We start from the raw sequence: 18,662 nt of genomic DNA, 5'->3' as shown, positions 1-18,662 counted from the left end.
TAGAACAAAATGTGATCATATTGATCAGCCACAGGTTAGCTTATTTGTTGGGGCCAAACTGCACAAAGGCAAAGAAAACAATATGCGGTTTGGGAGAGGATGGGGAGTCTTAAAACGTAGCAGTAGTGATAGGCTACAAATTGCTTTTCTTCACGGGAGGATATTCTACAAGGAACTGGAATCATTGCTTTGTCCTCAGATGGTACAAAATATGAAGGAGTTGCCATGGAATAGTATGGCTTTTTTGCATAGTTATACCTAAGGGGACAAGGACATGGTATTTACAATAACTTATCAGTTTTGCATTGTTTTGCTGTGATCCATTTTAAGTTTAGTCTATATATTACCTCGAGATCAAACATTGTTTGCCATGTTATGAAGTGTTCTTACACATCTGTCTGTTTGTTTCCAGGCTTTAAAGTAATTAAGTAGTTGGTTTAAGTTGGTAACACGTTGATCTGTTATTGACTGCAGTGGACTGTTATCTTTGAAGACATTCCAAAGCATTTCACATTTTCATAAGTTCTTGTATCTTTTCTGTGGTGTTTTCATGCAAAGCCATGTCTTTGCAAACTTTTTCGGACAGAGTATTAACAGCAAGCTTTACTCGTATTTTATTTAAATTATCAAGATGGAATTACAAGCGCCCTGATTAAACCGTATTTGTTGTTTGTTGATTTTCCCAAGCGGGTGAAATCTTGCAAATAGTTTTAAAATATTGTTGGTAAAATTGACTGCGGCGGGGAATCCGATTCGTCGCGAGCGATTTTAAGTGAGCAAGTTTGAAGTTCTGAAACGCTGCTATATCCAAATATATCCACCTGGTTTTTTACTATGTTATGTAAAAGCTATCGATCTTAAACATATGTAAAATTTAGAGTGGAGTAATGTGGAGTACTCCTAAAAGAAGCAGCGGAACACGGCTTGGTCAGAATACCGGTCGTTTCACCACCGTATGAAGTCGGTTCGCCAACGTCCAAAAGCACCTTTTTCGTTGAGAATAATTGTCAATTAGATAACTTGCAATTCACTTCATGAGAGGGATTGTTGATGTGAACCGCCATATTTGTTATTGAACCTTTCAATGCGCCCCAATCCCCCCTCAAATTTTATTAGTTTTCTTTATTGATAGTTTATTGCTGGTCATATTCTTTTGCAAACTTGGTGGCTCCTAAAGGAGCCGTTTTTTGGTTGTGATTTTTACTGACTTCTTCAGTTTCCACGAGTGGGCCGTTGAGATGTGAGCACGTTTTCAGCAACTGTGCGGCGGTCTTCTCTTTCCTTTCGTACTTCTCCCAGCTGTCAAATAGCCTCGCCTGTTTCGATACTGCTTCAGTTTTTCATCGGACACAAATGCTAGGATATTGATTAGTAGAAAGAGGTTTAGATAGTTTTACTAATACTTGGAAGCTGCATATGCATAACGTTTTCGAGTTCGATTCCTTACTATAATACTTGGAAACTGTTTTCCCAGTTCGATTCCGAATATTGCGTTGTCTTTATCTTTATTTTAATGCTCAATAGACTGCATAATGTTTTCTCAGTTTTATTAATTTATGACTAAACAGTGATTAAAACCTTCTTGTAGTCTTTTTCTTTCTTGTTGGCCATCAGGACAAACACAAGTGGGACTTGCTTTGCATATTCCCCGGATCGGACGAAAGCATTCACCGTCAGTGGCTGCTTGAATGGGTGTCGCACAAGCTTGAAAGTTCCGTCCATGTACCAGGATTTAGCCTTGGCCAGGGTATTTAGCTGCTCCTGTCTGGCGAAGATCAGATGCCTTTCTGCTTAACTGTCAGGTCGGCTTGGAAGAAACCGGGAGGGAGACATTCCTCGACCAGTTCGAAGTCCAGATCTTTCGGTTGCTCGGGTCTGAGTTTCTGCCGGAGTCGGTTGGCAGCTCTAGCCACATGCGCAGGCTTAGGGAGGGCTGGACAAGGTGCAGCAGTCAGTTCATCTAACATGACCTAAGAAAAAGGAAGGAAAATTTGACTGTCTCGTCTATGAGATGCTTTTCATCAAGCAGCAATTCTAGTCTCAACACACAGATTCCTCGCAGACTGATTCCATTCACGGAAAGCTCTTTGTTTAAGAACATTCCATCACCTATTGTCGTTTTAGTATTGTGAAAAACAAGCATACCAAAAGATGGCGGAATGTCAAAGGCATCCATCTCTTCCTCGATTCTGCTACTCTCCCCAATTGGATCAGTGATCTCACTGCAATATAGGCATCGCCAAACCACCTCTAATCCGGTCTTAACAGCATCTCTATACTGCTGTCTCGAAATTCCCGTGTTGCAACGTCGATGTTGTCATTTGTCGCAGCCATTGCAATAGATACAATAATAGCTTTCCATCTCGAGTGACTCTTGTAAACATATTTGATCAGCGAAAATACTTCGATAAGATGAGTGGATTGAATTGAACAGAAAATCACAGCCCTTTTATACAGCAATGCCTGATTAAGCCGGATCAAAATTGCAGGAATTTGATTGGCAGATGTTGTTGGTGTTATCTGTTCTTTCTTGTAGTTACATATCATTAAACGTTTAAACAATATGCTATTTAAGTTGAAAAAGTTCTCACCTCCTTTGCAACATGCCGCACAAGTGAAGTTAATGAGCTCACATTGTTTTTATCACGTTTCTAATTCTTCCCGTAACAGGGAGAAAAGAGAGCGGTAGAGAAGCAGGCTGTAGGGGGAACATTTAATAGTTGAGTGGGGGAAGTAAAAAGTTTTGCCACAAATATTTAATCAGTGTTTCAAACAACGCAAAAACCCTCTGCGAGAGTAGAACAAACACGTAGGCGAAATTTGCAGGAAACAAGTGAACGTTTCTAAGCGCGTAATCAAACAAACATATTTCAACTCGATGGCTCTTTAACTACGCAAATGTTTAATAAAAAGGTTTTACAGCCGGTTTATGTTCACAAATAAAGCCGTGGATGGCGTGGGAGACAGAGAGGGAGAGAGAGAGATTGGGGAGAGTGAAAGGAACATTTTCAAGCCGAATCAAACAATTCATCTTGGATCAAAGGTCACATTATCTTCTTTTGGTAATTTGTAAATAAAATTCAGATCTATTTCACAAAGTATTTTGGACGTTGGCGAACTGACATTATTAGACGTTGGCAAATAGACTTCATACGTTGGCGAACAGGTCGTTGGCGAGCTGACATGTTGGCGAAACGACCGGTTACCCTTGGTCACGGTAAGCGGGACATACCTGCATTCGACACTGTCTTACTTCAGTCAAATTTAAGCAGCTTCCGACGGAAATACTTGACAGACAAAATAGTATTGAGTTTTGGGTCAAAAATATCAAAAAGGCCTTTAAATATACACTAATGGTGGCCCAAAAATAAAGAAAGAAAACTTGATTTCTGGTTCGTCAAGAGGATGTTTTTGGCAGCCATTAATTGCACCGGAAACGCGGAAGGAGCGCTCGTGCCAGTCCTTCTCCGCATCGCACATTGGACCAAGAGCGGAATGCCCGTTTCACCGCCCTATGGACGCCCTATGTATAAGCGCCATGCTGCTGACTGCTGACCAGAACGAAAAGGACGCACTAGTTCCCGATCCTGTCTCTCACGTGTTATCCAAGATGGCGGAGGATGACAATCTTTCTACGGAGCAAGATTCGAAAGATACTGGAGTTCATTGAAAGGATTAAGTGCTGACTTGGAGTGTGTAATTTTCGAGGGTAATGCATCATGTTCCTTTTGGAATAAGGCCGATTACGAGACTCAGAGAGCATCAAACAAGGTAATCCGTTGATTGGTTTTTCTCACAACCTATTGAATACATCGGAATAAAAGCTTTCTTTTTCATTTCTCCATGTACAGAGTGCTTTTATGTTCAAAGTTTGGAGCCTTTAAAGGACATTGCGTAAGCTAAGTAAATGTATTAACTCGAAAGATATCACATTCACATTCATAAGCTATTTCAGAGAGCTATGTGACCTTTAAATGGTATTGCAATAGTAATGGCATATGCTTTACACAGACTCAACTATGTAATGTAGCAAGTTACATAGTTATTACATAGCAAGTAAGGAGCAGTAAATAGCCTTTATATAGCTCAACATAGTTATATGATAAACTTTACATAGCGTTTACATATGTCTGGTTCTACAATGGAATTTTCTTACTTCTTAAATTTTATACATAATACGAAACTGCATGCTAAACATTTCTTTAAGTTTTTATCTGAAAAGAGTTGAATTTATAGAATAGAAACTGTAATAAACTAAAAATTTGTTTCATTTGAGAAATGTTAAAATTGTTAACAAGCTGTAGACCATTGCTAGTTTATTTCCAGTTTCCTGCAAGAAATGAAGACTGGAAGAAACTGTCATTTTCTGGCAGCACCTGATAGATGTATCAAATTCAAGCTATTTCCAGCTTTTGAAAGAACCCAAAACTTGCAAAAACTGGAAAACAATTTCTGGAATAAAAGCTGGAATTTGACTCTAGAATAAAGCTGTCACATTTTAGAAATTTCCAGAAATTTCCAGAACTTAACAGAAAGCTTGAAATTCATTTTGCAAGGGGTCAGTGCGAAATTCGACCATCAAAAAGCATCTTGGTACATGGCTTTCTCAAACGAGACTATAATCACCGGAATAAGCAACGTTTCCGCTGCAATTAAATTCAATAAAATTTTTGGGTAAATGAAACGGAGGTTTTTTGAGGCCCAATTTCAACATGCTGTTTGTCAACAAAAGTCGACCTTTGACCACCAAAGCAGAGGCAAGGTATATTGAAACCACACACGCAATCTCGATTTATTCACTAAACAATTCGAGACTCTAGGTTTACTGACACAATACAACGAGAATTGACTGGAACTACTGTAGGTCAAGGGGAACGTGTCATTGAAATTTAACTGTCTTGGTTTAAGAGTCACATATCCGGTAATTAAAATAACTGACCTAAAAATTTGCATACCAGCAAGATTCATTCCATTCCATATTTTTGCGCAAACAAGTTTCCTTAATTCACTTTGTGAACATACCTGCAAAACAAACAAAGAAAGGTATCCCCCTTTATGTAAGCATACGCTTCTTGGATTTTCCTCGAAGCCCTCAAACAACCATTGAACCAGTCGAACGCTTCATGACTTTCGTGAGTTGTGCCGTGATTGTGTCGTCAGAGCTGTCACACAAGAGATAAGGACAAAGCACACAGACCATTATGACTGCATGCGGTTCTATTCTGAGTTTGTTGGGGGAATTTGTGGCCCAAGTTCTGACAATCCAGCAAACGTTCAATGCGTAATAATAGCAAAATGTGATAAGGACATCAAGGCACACATGAGAAGTTCTAAAGTGTTGGATTCTTCTCTGGATACAGAGGCTGGGCTTTTGTTCGCACGTGCGGGTGAGCTTTAAATTAAATCACTTAAATTAGATTGAGCAGAAAATCTCTTTGTGAAATCTACCTATTACAGACTTAATGTCAAAACCCGGCCACAAGAAATGGACCCTAAAAACACTGCTGCCACAGTGCCGCCGCAGTCATGTTGTTGGATATACCTCATTCATTAATCCATGAGGTAAGCACCGCGACACTGCGGCACTAGCCACTCTACTCAGCTCAATTTAACCGTAAGTCGACTAAGGCACTGCAGCACCAGCCATTCTACTGAATTCACTCTATCTGACACAAACTGCGCAAAAACCACTTTCGTTCAGTTAGGTACTGCGGCTAGCGTCGCGAACGTAAATGCTCCGTTGTGGACGGGTATTCAGCAATCGCTCCAATTGCGAAAATCGAGTAAGCAAGATATGTAAGACCATGTAATCATGTATCGTTGTACGAGACTGCGAGCACTCACTTTTCCAGTTGTCCCTGAAGCGAGTACATTGATCAGTGCAGCCAGATTGTATCACTGCCCGTGAAACTAACGGTTATTATTTTCTTATTAATTGCTTTTAAAAGGTGTTTTTGAGATAGATGATATAATTTTTGGGTACAACGATATGCCCACGGCATTGTGATCGATTTGGAATCCGATTGAGATGTAATAAGAAAAATTACGCCTGCCCACATGAATGGGCATCACACATGGCAGTGAAAGGGGAGCGCGAATTAACCTTTGCTCAGTTTTAAAAGCTTGACTTGCGCTTGACTTGCTGTTCTAGCGAAATTTCAACTATTTATAACCGAAGTTGTAGCACAGTGGCGAAGTTACCATGAAAACAAGATAGCCACTGAAAAACACGCTATATTTTATCTTTAAACGCGAATATCTCAAAAACGAACTGGGTGACTCCCATTTTTTATTGCTGGAGAGTAATTGGCACGCTAAGACAAAACTCATTACAAAGTTTAAAAAAATTCTTTGCGGCAGATTCATAGCCGCCTTGACAATTGGAAAATTTTAATGTGGTTCTGAATCTGCTCCAGATTTTTTTTTAACTTTGCACAGAGTTTCATCTTAGCCTGCTAATCGCTTTTCAGCAATAAAAAATGGGGGACACTTTAGTTCGTTTTTGAGATACTAAGTGCTTTAACACAAAATATAGGGCGTTTTTAGATGGTTCTTCTGTTGCCATGGTAATTTATTACGTCACAGTAACATGTGCATCTTGTTTAACGATTATCGGCAGGGTTTCATGTGGTACCATAACGTTGCCGTTAAGTGAAACAGCGTTATAGAGTTAGTCCGTCTAATGAGACATTCCCTCAAAAATGGTTGAAGCTGGTTTGAGCCACCTTGACACGCACACGCTAGTTTCTGGATAGTTTATACATCAGTGTTTTCGACACATACAACGGAATTAGCATGCTTGTGGTCAATATAATACTCTAAAACCCGCAGACCACCACACCGTGTATGTCTTGTAGGTTGGAAAGGATTTCTTGTTTGTTAAAGTTCAGAGAGAGAGAGCGAAATTTATTCTTAATCTAGGTGCAAGTTTCATTCAGAAAATGTGATTAAAATATTTTTTCAAGAAAAACAAAAAAAATGCACAAGGTGGCTGTACGGCTGTGAGGGTGCATGTATTTCTTATTTTACTTATATTTATTACTATGATATTTATGTAATAATATTATATAAATTATACATAATACTAGTATAAAATTATATACTATAATAAAGTTTCTATATAACGCCTGCTCTCATTGGTTTAAACTCTGTGCTTTATGAGAGTACAAAGCACGGAACAAACGAAAGCTCACGCCATCATCCGCAGAAATGGCAGATAAATTTCCGAATTTTTCTTTGGGTATTATTGAACAGTTTGTTTTCCAATTGTCATATCGGAAACGTGCAGGTTTTCATGGGCAACAATTCGGCCGGTTTTCATTGAACATAATTATTTAGATCCTCTTTTTTGCTGTTTTTTACGGACTGAAACATAGAGGCACTTGTTTTTCCTGAATAAGTCCGGCCGGGTGAATGAATCAGTTGGAAGGCTCTCTGGGTATAAATCGGCGTCTCAGTTACCGTGACTAACTGTACGAAATCAGTCAACTGATTCACTTTAGTAGGGAACGAGAGCAACAAGGTGAAAAAGAAATTTCTGTTAATAAGGTTTATAGAACAATGCTCTCAGCAAATAGGACAAGCCGGCAATGGACACCTTTTCATTTCTCTGCCCTCGAGTTAGAAGATCCAACTGAATCAGCCGGTTACCATTAATTTACAACTGAATCAGTTATTGACATGAATAGTGCCGGATAATAGCGGAAGACCATCCCTACGATTTTCCTCGCACTCGCAGTATTTTTTGCTGTTCTCCGGGTCAACTGAATAAGTCGGGTTGTGTGACTGAATCAGTTGGAAGGCTCTCTGGGCAATCAAGCTTTTCCCGTACGAAATCAGTCAACTAAACAAGTCCACGAGACTTGACGCAGTTATCAGTAAGACAACTTTATGGTATATGGACCTATATGCAAAGAGATATATATGCATCACTGTTCATATGCTTCTGGAACTAAGGCGGAAAACATCAGTGAATAAGCAAAGGAAAACAATCCATCACGCCAATTTAAACGACACCAACACCAGCGCAAATGTCACGGGCACATGTCTACAATGTATTTCAATTCACAATCGCAATAATTGAATTTACCAGAGAATTATTCAAAGCTTTTTTTCTCCTTCTTTTATTTTTCCTTTCTAGTTCCCCGCTAAAGCAAGGCTTCCAAGGCAAATGATTATTTAAAGAATGTAAAAAAAATTTTACTAAGACACGGCAAGAAAAGCAGTCGATGTTTCTTATTACAAAGGTTCCAAGGGGCGTGCAATTCATCGCAAGAGCTCGTACATTAAGGGCTTAATAAGTGTTTGTTTGATTGGGATCAAATCCAGATCTGCCTGCAAATGCCAAAATTCATCCACAACGGGCGAATTAAGTACATGTAATTGCTGTTTTTTCTTTAATTATCCGTGCGCGTGTGTAAAAATTATAAGTAATGCGGCTTTCTCAAAAAATAGCATGCCTTGACTGCGTTTTGGCTGGTAAGGAACAAGTCCGTATTGCAAGTCATTTTTGCTCCCATAAATTAAACAGTGATTTAGCAGTCGGTATGAAAATTGTCTGCTTGAAGGTCACAAACAGTTTCAATACTGACGGTGAGTCAAAGATTGCTTTATGTTCATAAAGAAATTAAAGAATAAATAATGTGTAAAAAAATTGGCACAAACACAGGGCTCTCCCTAGTTTTCAGCACAACTGGTTGGGGCCTTCTCAAACCGGTAAAGCATTTAGTTAATGTTGGACGTTCTGCAACGGATAAGCGACTTCTGAGCGTTTGCAGGCGGTAATAAGTGCTTTACAAGCGGTAGATTTTACCGGTTACCGCCTAATAAGGAGAACCCTGGAACGTGGTTGCTTTTCATTGGCTCGGACAAAACTGCTTCAGTTGTGGTTTGATTTGAGCCAGACAACTTGTCATCACAAGAATTACGATTGGCGGAGAGGGTATGAAACAGTCAACTGATTCAGTACTGATAAGCCACCACTTGATATTTGATTCCTATTGGTTAAAACTGTACTGAATCAAACATTCCAGTTTGTAATTTTGCATTCCAGTTTGGATTTAGCTGGTGTTAAGGGTTAATCCTGCTCCCCTTTCACTGCCATGTGTGATGCCCATTCATGTGGGCAGGCACAATTTTTGTTATTACCTCTCCAAATCGGATCGAGATGCTGTGGGCAAATCGCTGTACCCAAATCTTAAACCTGATTCGATAGGCAGTGGGAAGCCAATGAAGTCCGTAGAGAGCTAGTATAGTAAATGGTTAGAACCCAAATGAAAACGAACAGCATACTTAACCCTTTCAGCCCCGTGGGGTTCCCCATTGACGAGTAAAATTGTCTGGCGTTAGACAGAGTAAAATCTATAAGAGGCACTATTGAGAGTGAAAGGGTTATTAAGACGCCATTGGTAGTACGGTGTCTAAGTGGCTACCCACATGTACGCATTGCGTACCTACTTTTTTAAACAACGCCGAGAAATACGAAAACATACTAGTTTCAATGTCCTGACTACAGGATGCTAAACTGGCACAGCAAGATTAATTGAGCAGTGAGAGGGAATAACTATCTTAAGCCAATTTTCGAAATGCCTTTCTTCATCAGGGTTTCCCAACGAATGATTTTGGCGTATGGAGAAAGAGAGGGAAAGGCATAATTTGAATTACCGGATTATGCATCTCTAGTATAAAAACGGCCAATTCTGTCCTGACGAACAACCTTTCTCAATGGAAACGTGTGAGCAGTTCAGTTAGCTCATTCAAAGTCCCTGGATCAAAATACATGGAGTAACCAGGTATCCAGACAAAAAAAATTGTGACCAAAAAACAAGCAATTCCGACATTGGATAGATTTAGACATGAAATAAAAAATTATGAGTTTGACGTCAATTTCAGAAAATTAAATATTACACTCTTAATGGCATCCCCTCCTGTTAGGAACTTTTAATTAGCTTTCGATAAGAAAGATGAAATGGGATGCCATCGCTTTTCTATAGGGTGTTTTTCCCTCATTTACATAATAGAATTTCTATTTTTAATGTTCGGTGATTATTATTGTATAAAATGCTCTTAGTCTGTTAAATGCCCAAGTATTTATTCTGTAACAACTGTCTCCATTAGCCGAAATCATTCCTTGGGAAACCCTGATGAAGAAAGGCATATTTCTTTCAAAATACTAGCTTAACATAGTTATTCCTTCACTGTTCAATTAACCTTGCTGTGCCGGTTTAGCATCCTGTACTCAGAGCATTGAACCTATTGTCTTTTCGTCCATTTATCTTCTAGGTACACCCCAGATTTCTGAGAAAAACTTCCTGGTTTTCATTATCAGCAATGGTGGATAAAAAGTTAGACCTTTTGGAGCGGCATATGCAAGAGCTTAGCGTTGCAAGAAAGGAGGGAGACAAACAAGGCAAGGGTTTGGCTTATTTCAATCTTGGTAGATACTATCAGGGCACAGCTGACTTTAATCAGGCCATAACAAATTACAGAGAAGCATTAGCCATTTTTAAGGAAGTGCGTTTCAGGGCCGGAGAAGGAGCGGCCTATGGAAATCTCGGCAACGCTTATGACAGTCTTGGTAATTTCAAGCAAGCCATAGAGTATCACCATCAACGTCTTAGTATTGCAAAAGAGGTAGGGGACAGGGCCGGAGAAGGAAGAGCCTATGGAAATCTCGGCAACGCTTATGACAGTCTTGGTAATTTCAAGCAAGCCATAGAGTATCACCATCAACGTCTTAGTATTGCAAAAGAGGTAGGGGACAGGACCGGAGAAGGAAGAGCTTATTGCAACCTCGGCAACGCTTATCGAAGTCTTGGTATTTTCAAGCAAGCCATTGAGTATCACCATCAAGATCTTAGTATTGCAAAAGAGGTAGGGGACAGGGCCAGAGAAGGAGCGGCCTATGGAAATCTCGGCAACGCTTATGACAGTCTTGGTAATTTCAAGCAAGCCATAGAGTATCACCATCAACATCTTAGTATTGCAAAAGAGGTAGGGGACAGGGCCGGAGAAGGAAGAGCTTATTGCAACCTCGGCAACGCTTATCGAAGTCTTGGTAATTTCAAGCAAGCCATAGAGTATCACCATCAACATCTTAGTATTGCAAAAGAGGTAGGGGACAGGGCCGGAGAAGGAGCGGCCTATGGAAATCTCGGCAACGCTTATGACAGTCTTGGTAATTTCAAGCAAGCCATAGAGTATCACCATCAACATCTTAGTATTGCAAAAGAGGTAGGGGACAGGGCCAGAGAAGGAAGAGCTTATTGCAACCTCGGCAACGCTTATGACCGTCTTGGTAATTTCAAGCAAGCCATAGAGTATCACCATCAACATCTTAGTATTGCAAAAGAGGTAGGGGACAGGGCCGGAGAAGGAAGAGCTTATTGCAACCTCGGCAACGCTTATCGAAGTCTTGGTAATTTCAAGCAAGCCATAGAGTATCACCATCAAGATCTTAGTATTGCAAAAGAGGTAGGGGACAGGGCCGGAGAAGGAGCGGCCTATGGAAATCTCGGCAACGCTTATGACAGTCTTGGTAATTTCAAGCAAGCCATAGAGTATCACCATCAACGTCTTAGTATTGCAAAAGAGGTAGGGGACAGGGCCGGAGAAGGAAGAGCTTATTGCAACCTCGGCAACGCTTATCGAAGTCTTGGTAATTTCAAGCAAGCCATAGAGTATCACCATCAACATCTTAGTATTGCAAAAGAGGTAGGGGACAGGGCCGGAGAAGGAGCGGCCTATGGAAATCTCGGCAATGCTTATGACAGTCTTGGTAATTTCAAGCAAGCCATAGAGTATCACGATCACCATCTTAGTATTGCAAAAAAAGTAGGGGACAGGGCCGGAGAAGGAAGAGCCTATGGAAATCTCGGCAACGCTTATGACAGTCTTGGTAATTTCAAGCAAGCCATAGAGTATCACCATCAACGTCTTAGTATTGCAAAGGAGGTAGGGGACAGGGCCGGAGAAGGAAGAGCCTATGGAAATCTCGGCAACGCTTATCAAAGTCTTGGTAATTTCAAGCAAGCCATAGAAAACCACCATCAACATCTTAGTATTGCAAAAGAGGTAGGGGACAGGGCCGGAGAAGGAGCGGCCTATGGAAATCTCGGCAACGCTTATGACAGTCTTGGTAATTTCAAGCAAGCCATAGAGTATCACCATCAACATCTTAGTATTGCAAAAAAAGTAGGGGACAGGGCCGGAGAAGGAAGAGCCTATGGAAATCTCGGCAACGCTTATCAAAGTCTTGGTAATTTCAAGCAAGCCATAGAAAACCACCATCAACATCTTAGTATTGCAAAAGAGGTAGGGGACAGGGCCGGAGAAGGAGCGGCCTATGGAAATCTCGGCAACGCTTATCAAAGTCTTGGTAATTTCAAGCAAGCCATAGAGTATCACCATCAACGTCTTAGTATTGCAAAAGAGGTAGGGGACAGGGCCGGAGAAGGAAGAGCCTATGGAAATCTCGGCAACGCTTATGTCAGTCTTGGTAATTTCAAGCAAGCCATAGAGTACCACTATCAACATCTCAGTATTTGCCAGGAAACAGAGGACCCAATAGGGCTGGCAATCGCACATTATCATATTGGTCATGTTCATGAATTTTTTGGCTCCTTGAGCAAAGCTCTTAATTACTGGCGTCTAAGCGTTTATCATTTTGATGAAGTTAGGCGTCTTCTTCAGTCAGAGGATGCATGGAAAATAAGCTTTCGTGACACAAAGGGGTTTGCGTACACCGCTCTGTGGACAGCGTTCTTGAAGAATGGAGAGGTTGATGAAGCTTTGTATGCTGCTGAGCAAGGACGAGCACAGGCTTTGGCAGACATTTTAAAGATGCAATACAGCGTTGATGAGAAACCTATGGTGAAGGTAACTATCTCTTTGGTTATGAAAGATCTACCTTCACAAACTGTTTTCACAGCACTTGAAGGGAACACGATCAGCTTCTGGTTGCTAAGAGATGATATCAGGATAAATTTTAGACAAAAGAAAATCGAAAATGGAACTGCCAAGTCTCTGATGAAAAGTACGCTAGAACAGATCAATGCAGGGGTTGTTTTGCGATGCGAGAATCGTTCACTTGAAAGACAAGGCAGCGACTTCTCGAGCAGTAGGGAAAGTGTTGAAGAAACTTTTCAGTCTTTGAGCTTCTCTGTGCACTCTTTGCAGCCCTTGTATGATGTCTTAATCAGTCCTATAGCAGACTTGATCCAGGGCGATGACTTAGTGTTTGTTCCTGATGGACACTTTTGCCTGGCTCCTTTTTCTGCAATGAGTGACTCTGTCAGGATCCGTGTAATTCCCTCGCTGACTGCTTTAAAATTGATCACTATGGCACCTGATAACTTCCAAAGTAAGAATGAAGCGCTGCTTGTAGGCGATCCGTGCTTGAGCGAAGTCACTTACGGCACTGGTGAACCCATGTATGGACAGCTGCCATGTGCGAAAAAAGAGGTGGATATAATTGGAGAACTTCTGCAGACCGTGCCTCTTACAGGAAAAAATGCAACCAAAGCTGAGGTGCTGAGAAGAATGAAGTCAGTTACCTTAATCCACATTGCTGCACATGGGGATGACGGATCTGGAGAAATTGCTTTGGCGCCAAATCCCGAACGCACATCCAAGATCCCCAAAGAGGAAGATTACATGTTATCATTGAGCGATGTTCAAGCAGTTCACCTTCAGGCAAGACTGGTTGTGCTTAGTTGCTGTCATAGTGGCCAGGGAGAGGTAAAATCTGAGGGTATTGTCGGAATAGCCAGGGCTTTCCTGTGTGCTGGTGCCCGGTCTGTACTGGTGTCACTCTGGGCAATCGACGACGAGGCGACCTTCTTGTTCATGAAGAGTTTTTACCAACACTTGGCAGATAGAAAAAGTGCAAGTACAGCTCTTCACCATGCTATGAAATCTCTTCAGGAGACAAAGAACTATTCGGCCATAAAATACTGGGCGCCTTTTGTGTTAATTGGCGATGATGTCACCTTTGAATTTGGGGAGCTGGAACACGAAAAGAATGGTAAGTGCTATTTAAATATAACTTTAATGACTGAATCGCTGTACTTTGTACATGTTTTTAATCAGGAAGTTGTCGAAAGGAGCAGGTACGTTCTTCACAGAGAAATGGCTTTAAAAACGGTTGCCAGACTGGTTATTTTTACTCGAACTGCTTTGGCTAATACCTGAATTAAATAATGTCTGCATTCACCGAGTCAGCTACTTCAGCTTTCTGCAGATAGCTAGCTGTTTGAGCCTGTGTTATGATGGAGTGACTGTGAAACTGATCGGTGATTGTCGATTGCTTATGTCAAGTGAAGTGAATAGGAATTGTTGCTATTAACTCTAGCACAAACAGTTAAATGAATGAATTAAGATAATTGTTATATTATTTACTTGTCAATCAGAACGAAATTCGTTATTTGCATTTAATCCACTACTTGTTTCTTTCTTCCTTGTTTTTCTTTTTCAGAAACGATGTCCAAAACGTGAAAAACTTACTTGGACTGCGATATGTCGATATGTTATTTTCCTTTCTTCGATTATATGAGTTATTGAAAACAATTCAATCATTGATACCTCAGTAGCTGTCAGACACAAGATATCATGCCAATTATAGTTAAAGTACCATGAGATTTCAGTAGTATTAAGATACTGTTCAAGTCCTTACATTTGTGCCTTGTTTTGTAAGCATCTGTTCCAGGATTAGTTAATCACTTGATAGAAATCAGGGGTTTGTTTCCATAACTGAGGATCTGGCCGTCTTGTTATAAATAACTCCCAGCTTTTGCAGTTTGTTCCTCAGGTGACATGTATACTCTTAAGCTTGCTATACCAACTTTCCATTTACAATATCATTAAGTGACAGTCTCGGGGAATGTGTATTTTCTGTGTTTCTGTAAGGTTGGCCAAAGCTAAATAAGCAAATTAATTGTTTCGGGAGGTAAATGTCTATAAGCTAAAAAACAACCTACGGAAGTATAACTGTTTGGAAATTACAACAATTTTAATGTAGCGTTCACATTTAAATGAGACGGAAATTCCTGGAACAAAACGCTTTATTCCTAAAGGGTTTGAATCGGGCACAACATTGAGTTAGCCAATTTCTTTATTGTTTATTTTCCCACAAAACGTGGTTCAAAAACAGACACTTTTCTGACGTTGATGATATTGGTAAATCTAACTCTTAGATGATGGACTCTTGCTAGGGCCTGGAACCAAAAAATTGGAAAGTTCTTTACTTTAAAGTTGTACATGTTGATTTTGTGATATTTTGTCACAGAGGGACTGGACCGATGCAAAATAATTCAATGAAATGGGCGATTTCTTAAAACTTCTAGAAGGTAAAAGGGTGTGTGGGGTAAAAGTTGCCTGATCTCTTAATTAATTGTGTGCATTTTAAACTCCTGGGGAGGTGGGACTTTGCCCATGCGTATGCTTGTGGAAATTTTTTGAATTTCAAAAATGGTATGACTACCCGAGTCACGTCATTTTATACCACTTCGCACCATTGCAAACGTTGGTCAGTAACTCTTGAGTTGACAAAGGTATTAAAAGGGAAGCATTCCTTTCTCCATGTTAAAACTGAGGGCAGGATGGGCACCCACCTCCTAAACCGAGCACCCCAAATCGAGAGTAAGGTCTAAGGTCTACTTCTCCACTACCATAGTCACGTCTACCACGGCTGAACGTGCAAACAGATTTAATCCGAGCTAAAGTCTTTGTCTAGCTCTCCTCCACTTATGCAAATTTGGAGTATTTTGTACCTGCTATGAACGGTCATCACTTCTTTCCATCCCTCAAACTGACATTTCCCTTTTTATTCAACTTATACGATGTACAGTGTACTTTAGACTTCAAATTTACTTCAACGAAACAAAGATTTTAAACAAGCTGAGAAGATTCAAAATAGGCGAGGCAAAGAGTTGAACCCGGATCGATGGCTTCACCTTGCAGTTTCCGATATCCTCTAGACCAACGAGACAAGCTCCCGGATAGTCGAAATTTTTAGAGTATTGACATAATAGTACCTAGCAAAACAATTGAAAGTTAACCTTCTTCAACGGGGTTTTTAGACCTAAATACTGTAGATGAGTGCGGCATAGCTTAGAAACGCTATTTCTTGTTGAACTAAAGCTGTCATTCTGCTTGTTTTCATTGTTTTTAGAGCGGTAAGCTTGTCAATATTAACATAGCATAATGTGTCGTGTAATTGTTACGAAATGTCCAATGTCAGTTTTAGGGATGGAAAGTAGTGTTGGCCGTTATGAACTCGCATGTTCATTTCCAACTCCTTGATAATGGCGTCATGAGGTCGCCGAAACATCGGAAGTTTAGCTTTTTATTGCTAGTTTTTACATGTCCGTATTTCACTGTTTTCATCTTTATTTGGTAATTTAACATTGATGTTTCCTGATTTCTTTTTAGGGGATTTAACAATCATGTAATTAGTTTTCTTAATATTTATAGAGAGCTTGTTTAGATCGCACCATTCTTTAATTTTAGCCAGCTCTCTGTTATTTAGTTTTTCAAGATCTCGAATAGGTGATGAAACAAAGACATTAGTGTCATCAGCAAAAATCCTGAAGTTCAGTTTATCAGAGCAGTAGAAATGTTGTTTATATCAGGTAAGAATAAAAGAGGACCAAGGGAACTACCCTGTGGTACATCACATTTCATTGTTTGTTTGTTTTTGCCATTTGGCCAAAAATGGCGATTTTCAACACTTTTGGAAAAATCGTTATTTCCCTTCTAATAGGTCTTATTTAAAGTGGTTTTTTTATAGCACAAATCTATGATAGTTAAGCTTTCCATCATTAAAAATTAGGCTATAAGGTGACTTGTGTTTCCTAGTTTATTGGCCTTGTGAAGTTTGCCCAAAAATGATTTGACGATAGGTCTATCCCGATCGGGCTGGCAAACTGGAAAATGGTGCTTCAAAAATGGCAAAGAAGTGCATAAATAATGCTCGACTTTTGAAAAAGGTACTCGAAAGTTACTGATTTTCATCGGTATGCCTATTTTTTTTTAAAAAAAAGAATTGCCCTTTCGTTAAGTTGTTTATAAATGTTCAGAGAACTAAAACATTAATGTCTTTTGAGCAAAAAAAAATTCCTCAGTGAAATATACTTTAAAGCCTGCGATGATTTCAAATTGCTTTACTTCAAAAGCAACATTTCAACCATGTAACTTTTCGGGTGTTTAATTTAAATTAGAGGGTGTTCAATGTTTCGTACGCGCCTTTGTACATGTGCTATACGAATACGTGAGAAAATCCTGCAATCTTAATACAGATTGGAACTGTTCGATAGTGACTTAAGTTTCTTTTGCGATAAATCTTAAACACGGCTGACTCTTTGCCATGAGTCTTAAACGCCTATTGTCTCCTGTAGACCAACGCCTTCATTCTGCTCGACACCCAGGGCTTATCTAAGGAGCAAACTGTGACCTTCTGAGTGGGCATAGGGGTATCGATCGCTTTGATCAGAGTGTTGTAGAATGCCTCAGTTTTATCCTTCGCAGTTGGCAGGCTCCTAGCTAAAGTTTGTTAACGATCGCCCAAGTGCACATAGGCTACTCTGACAAAATAATAACAAAACAATAGAGTCGCAAGTTTATACGTACAAGGAAGGGTTACGTTTTTGCAAAAGTTGGCCGTGAAGCACTTATATTTCAACAGACGAAACTATTAGAGGGTAGTGTGAAGTGCTAGTTTTCTACTCATATAAACCATGTGAGCGTTAGCCCTACTAATGGAATTGGGCCTGTTACATATAAGGTAAAGGTAAAGTCACTTTATTTAACAGTCAGTAGTTCCTTCAGTTACGAATTCAAACTGGTATCAATGGAAGCCAAGGGTGCGCCTTTTACCCCCTCCCTCTGTCAGTGCTCCGTTTTACGGATATTTAAAGCTATAGCTACACCGATCAGAGGAAAGTAGAAACAGACGTTGAAGTCATCGAAAGCCGCGCACTAGCCATCTGAGTGACGACTGCTCCTCCTCCTACTCTTCTTCCTATAGAAATGCGCCAGAGGACTGGACAATGTAGAAATACACGTGGAATACCTCAACATTGTGTGGATTTCCTGTGTAACAGGCCCATACGAGGACAGAGAAAAACTCTGACCGGGGGTAACATTGGCATCTTTAATTCCCACGACCTGCTCCCGTCTGACCTTATAGCTCAGTCGGTAGAGCAGCGGTGATCTAACCCGAAAGTCGTAAGTTCAATTCCCGATCCTGATCAGAGGTTTTCTCTGTCATTGTGTGGACCCAATTCCATTAGTAGGGCTAATGCTCACATGGTCTATATGGGTGGAAAACAAGCACTTCACATTACCCTCTAATAGTTAAGTCTGTCAAGTTTATATGGCCGAGTTCTAATACTTTGTGGAAACTGTAAATCAAACGTTATTATACCACGGAAATACCGGGAGCAAATCCTTTCGGAGTCGAGTGAAGAAGCAGCGAATAGGCCGAGTTCAATGTATCAATATCAAGGCGTGGCTACGAGGCCTTATGGTCAAGTTTCACGGCTCGGTTCTGTTTTCTTTGTCTCACAAGTCTCAAGGAGGAGTTCTAAACAAAACAATCTTGGAATTTAACCGTAAAGCCTCGTAGCTTACCATGAGTGAATATTGACAATCGAACGTGTGCTATT

The 18,662-nt window shown here is 40.3% G+C and overlaps 1 protein-coding gene across 7 annotated transcripts in view; it reads left to right on the top strand.

Moving 5' to 3' along the window:
- Positions 1–16,668, top strand: part of LOC138053030 (tetratricopeptide repeat protein 28-like) — a 35,206-nt gene extending 18,538 nt beyond the window's left edge. For 4 of the 7 annotated variants that reach the window (XM_068899706.1, XM_068899704.1, XM_068899703.1 and 1 more), the window contains 3 exons: positions 5,458–5,562; positions 10,282–14,023; positions 14,474–16,668. In XM_068899706.1, the coding sequence (XP_068755807.1) occupies positions 5,527–5,562; positions 10,282–14,023; positions 14,474–14,493 (3,798 nt within the window). In that variant the 5' untranslated portion in view covers positions 5,458–5,526 and the 3' untranslated portion in view covers positions 14,494–16,668. The remainder of the gene's footprint in view (positions 1–5,457; positions 5,563–10,281; positions 14,024–14,473) is intronic. The other 3 variants (XM_068899709.1, XM_068899708.1, XM_068899710.1) reach the window with 1 other exon arrangement.
- The last annotated feature ends 1,994 nt before the right edge of the window (positions 16,669–18,662 follow it).

Source organism: Montipora capricornis, chromosome 6, assembly GCF_036669925.1.
Source record: "Montipora capricornis isolate CH-2021 chromosome 6, ASM3666992v2, whole genome shotgun sequence".
NCBI classification, from domain to species: Eukaryota; Metazoa; Cnidaria; class Anthozoa; order Scleractinia; family Acroporidae; genus Montipora; species Montipora capricornis.
The sequence above is the reverse complement of the archived record's forward strand: the minus strand, read 5'-3'. Positions and strand labels throughout refer to the sequence as shown.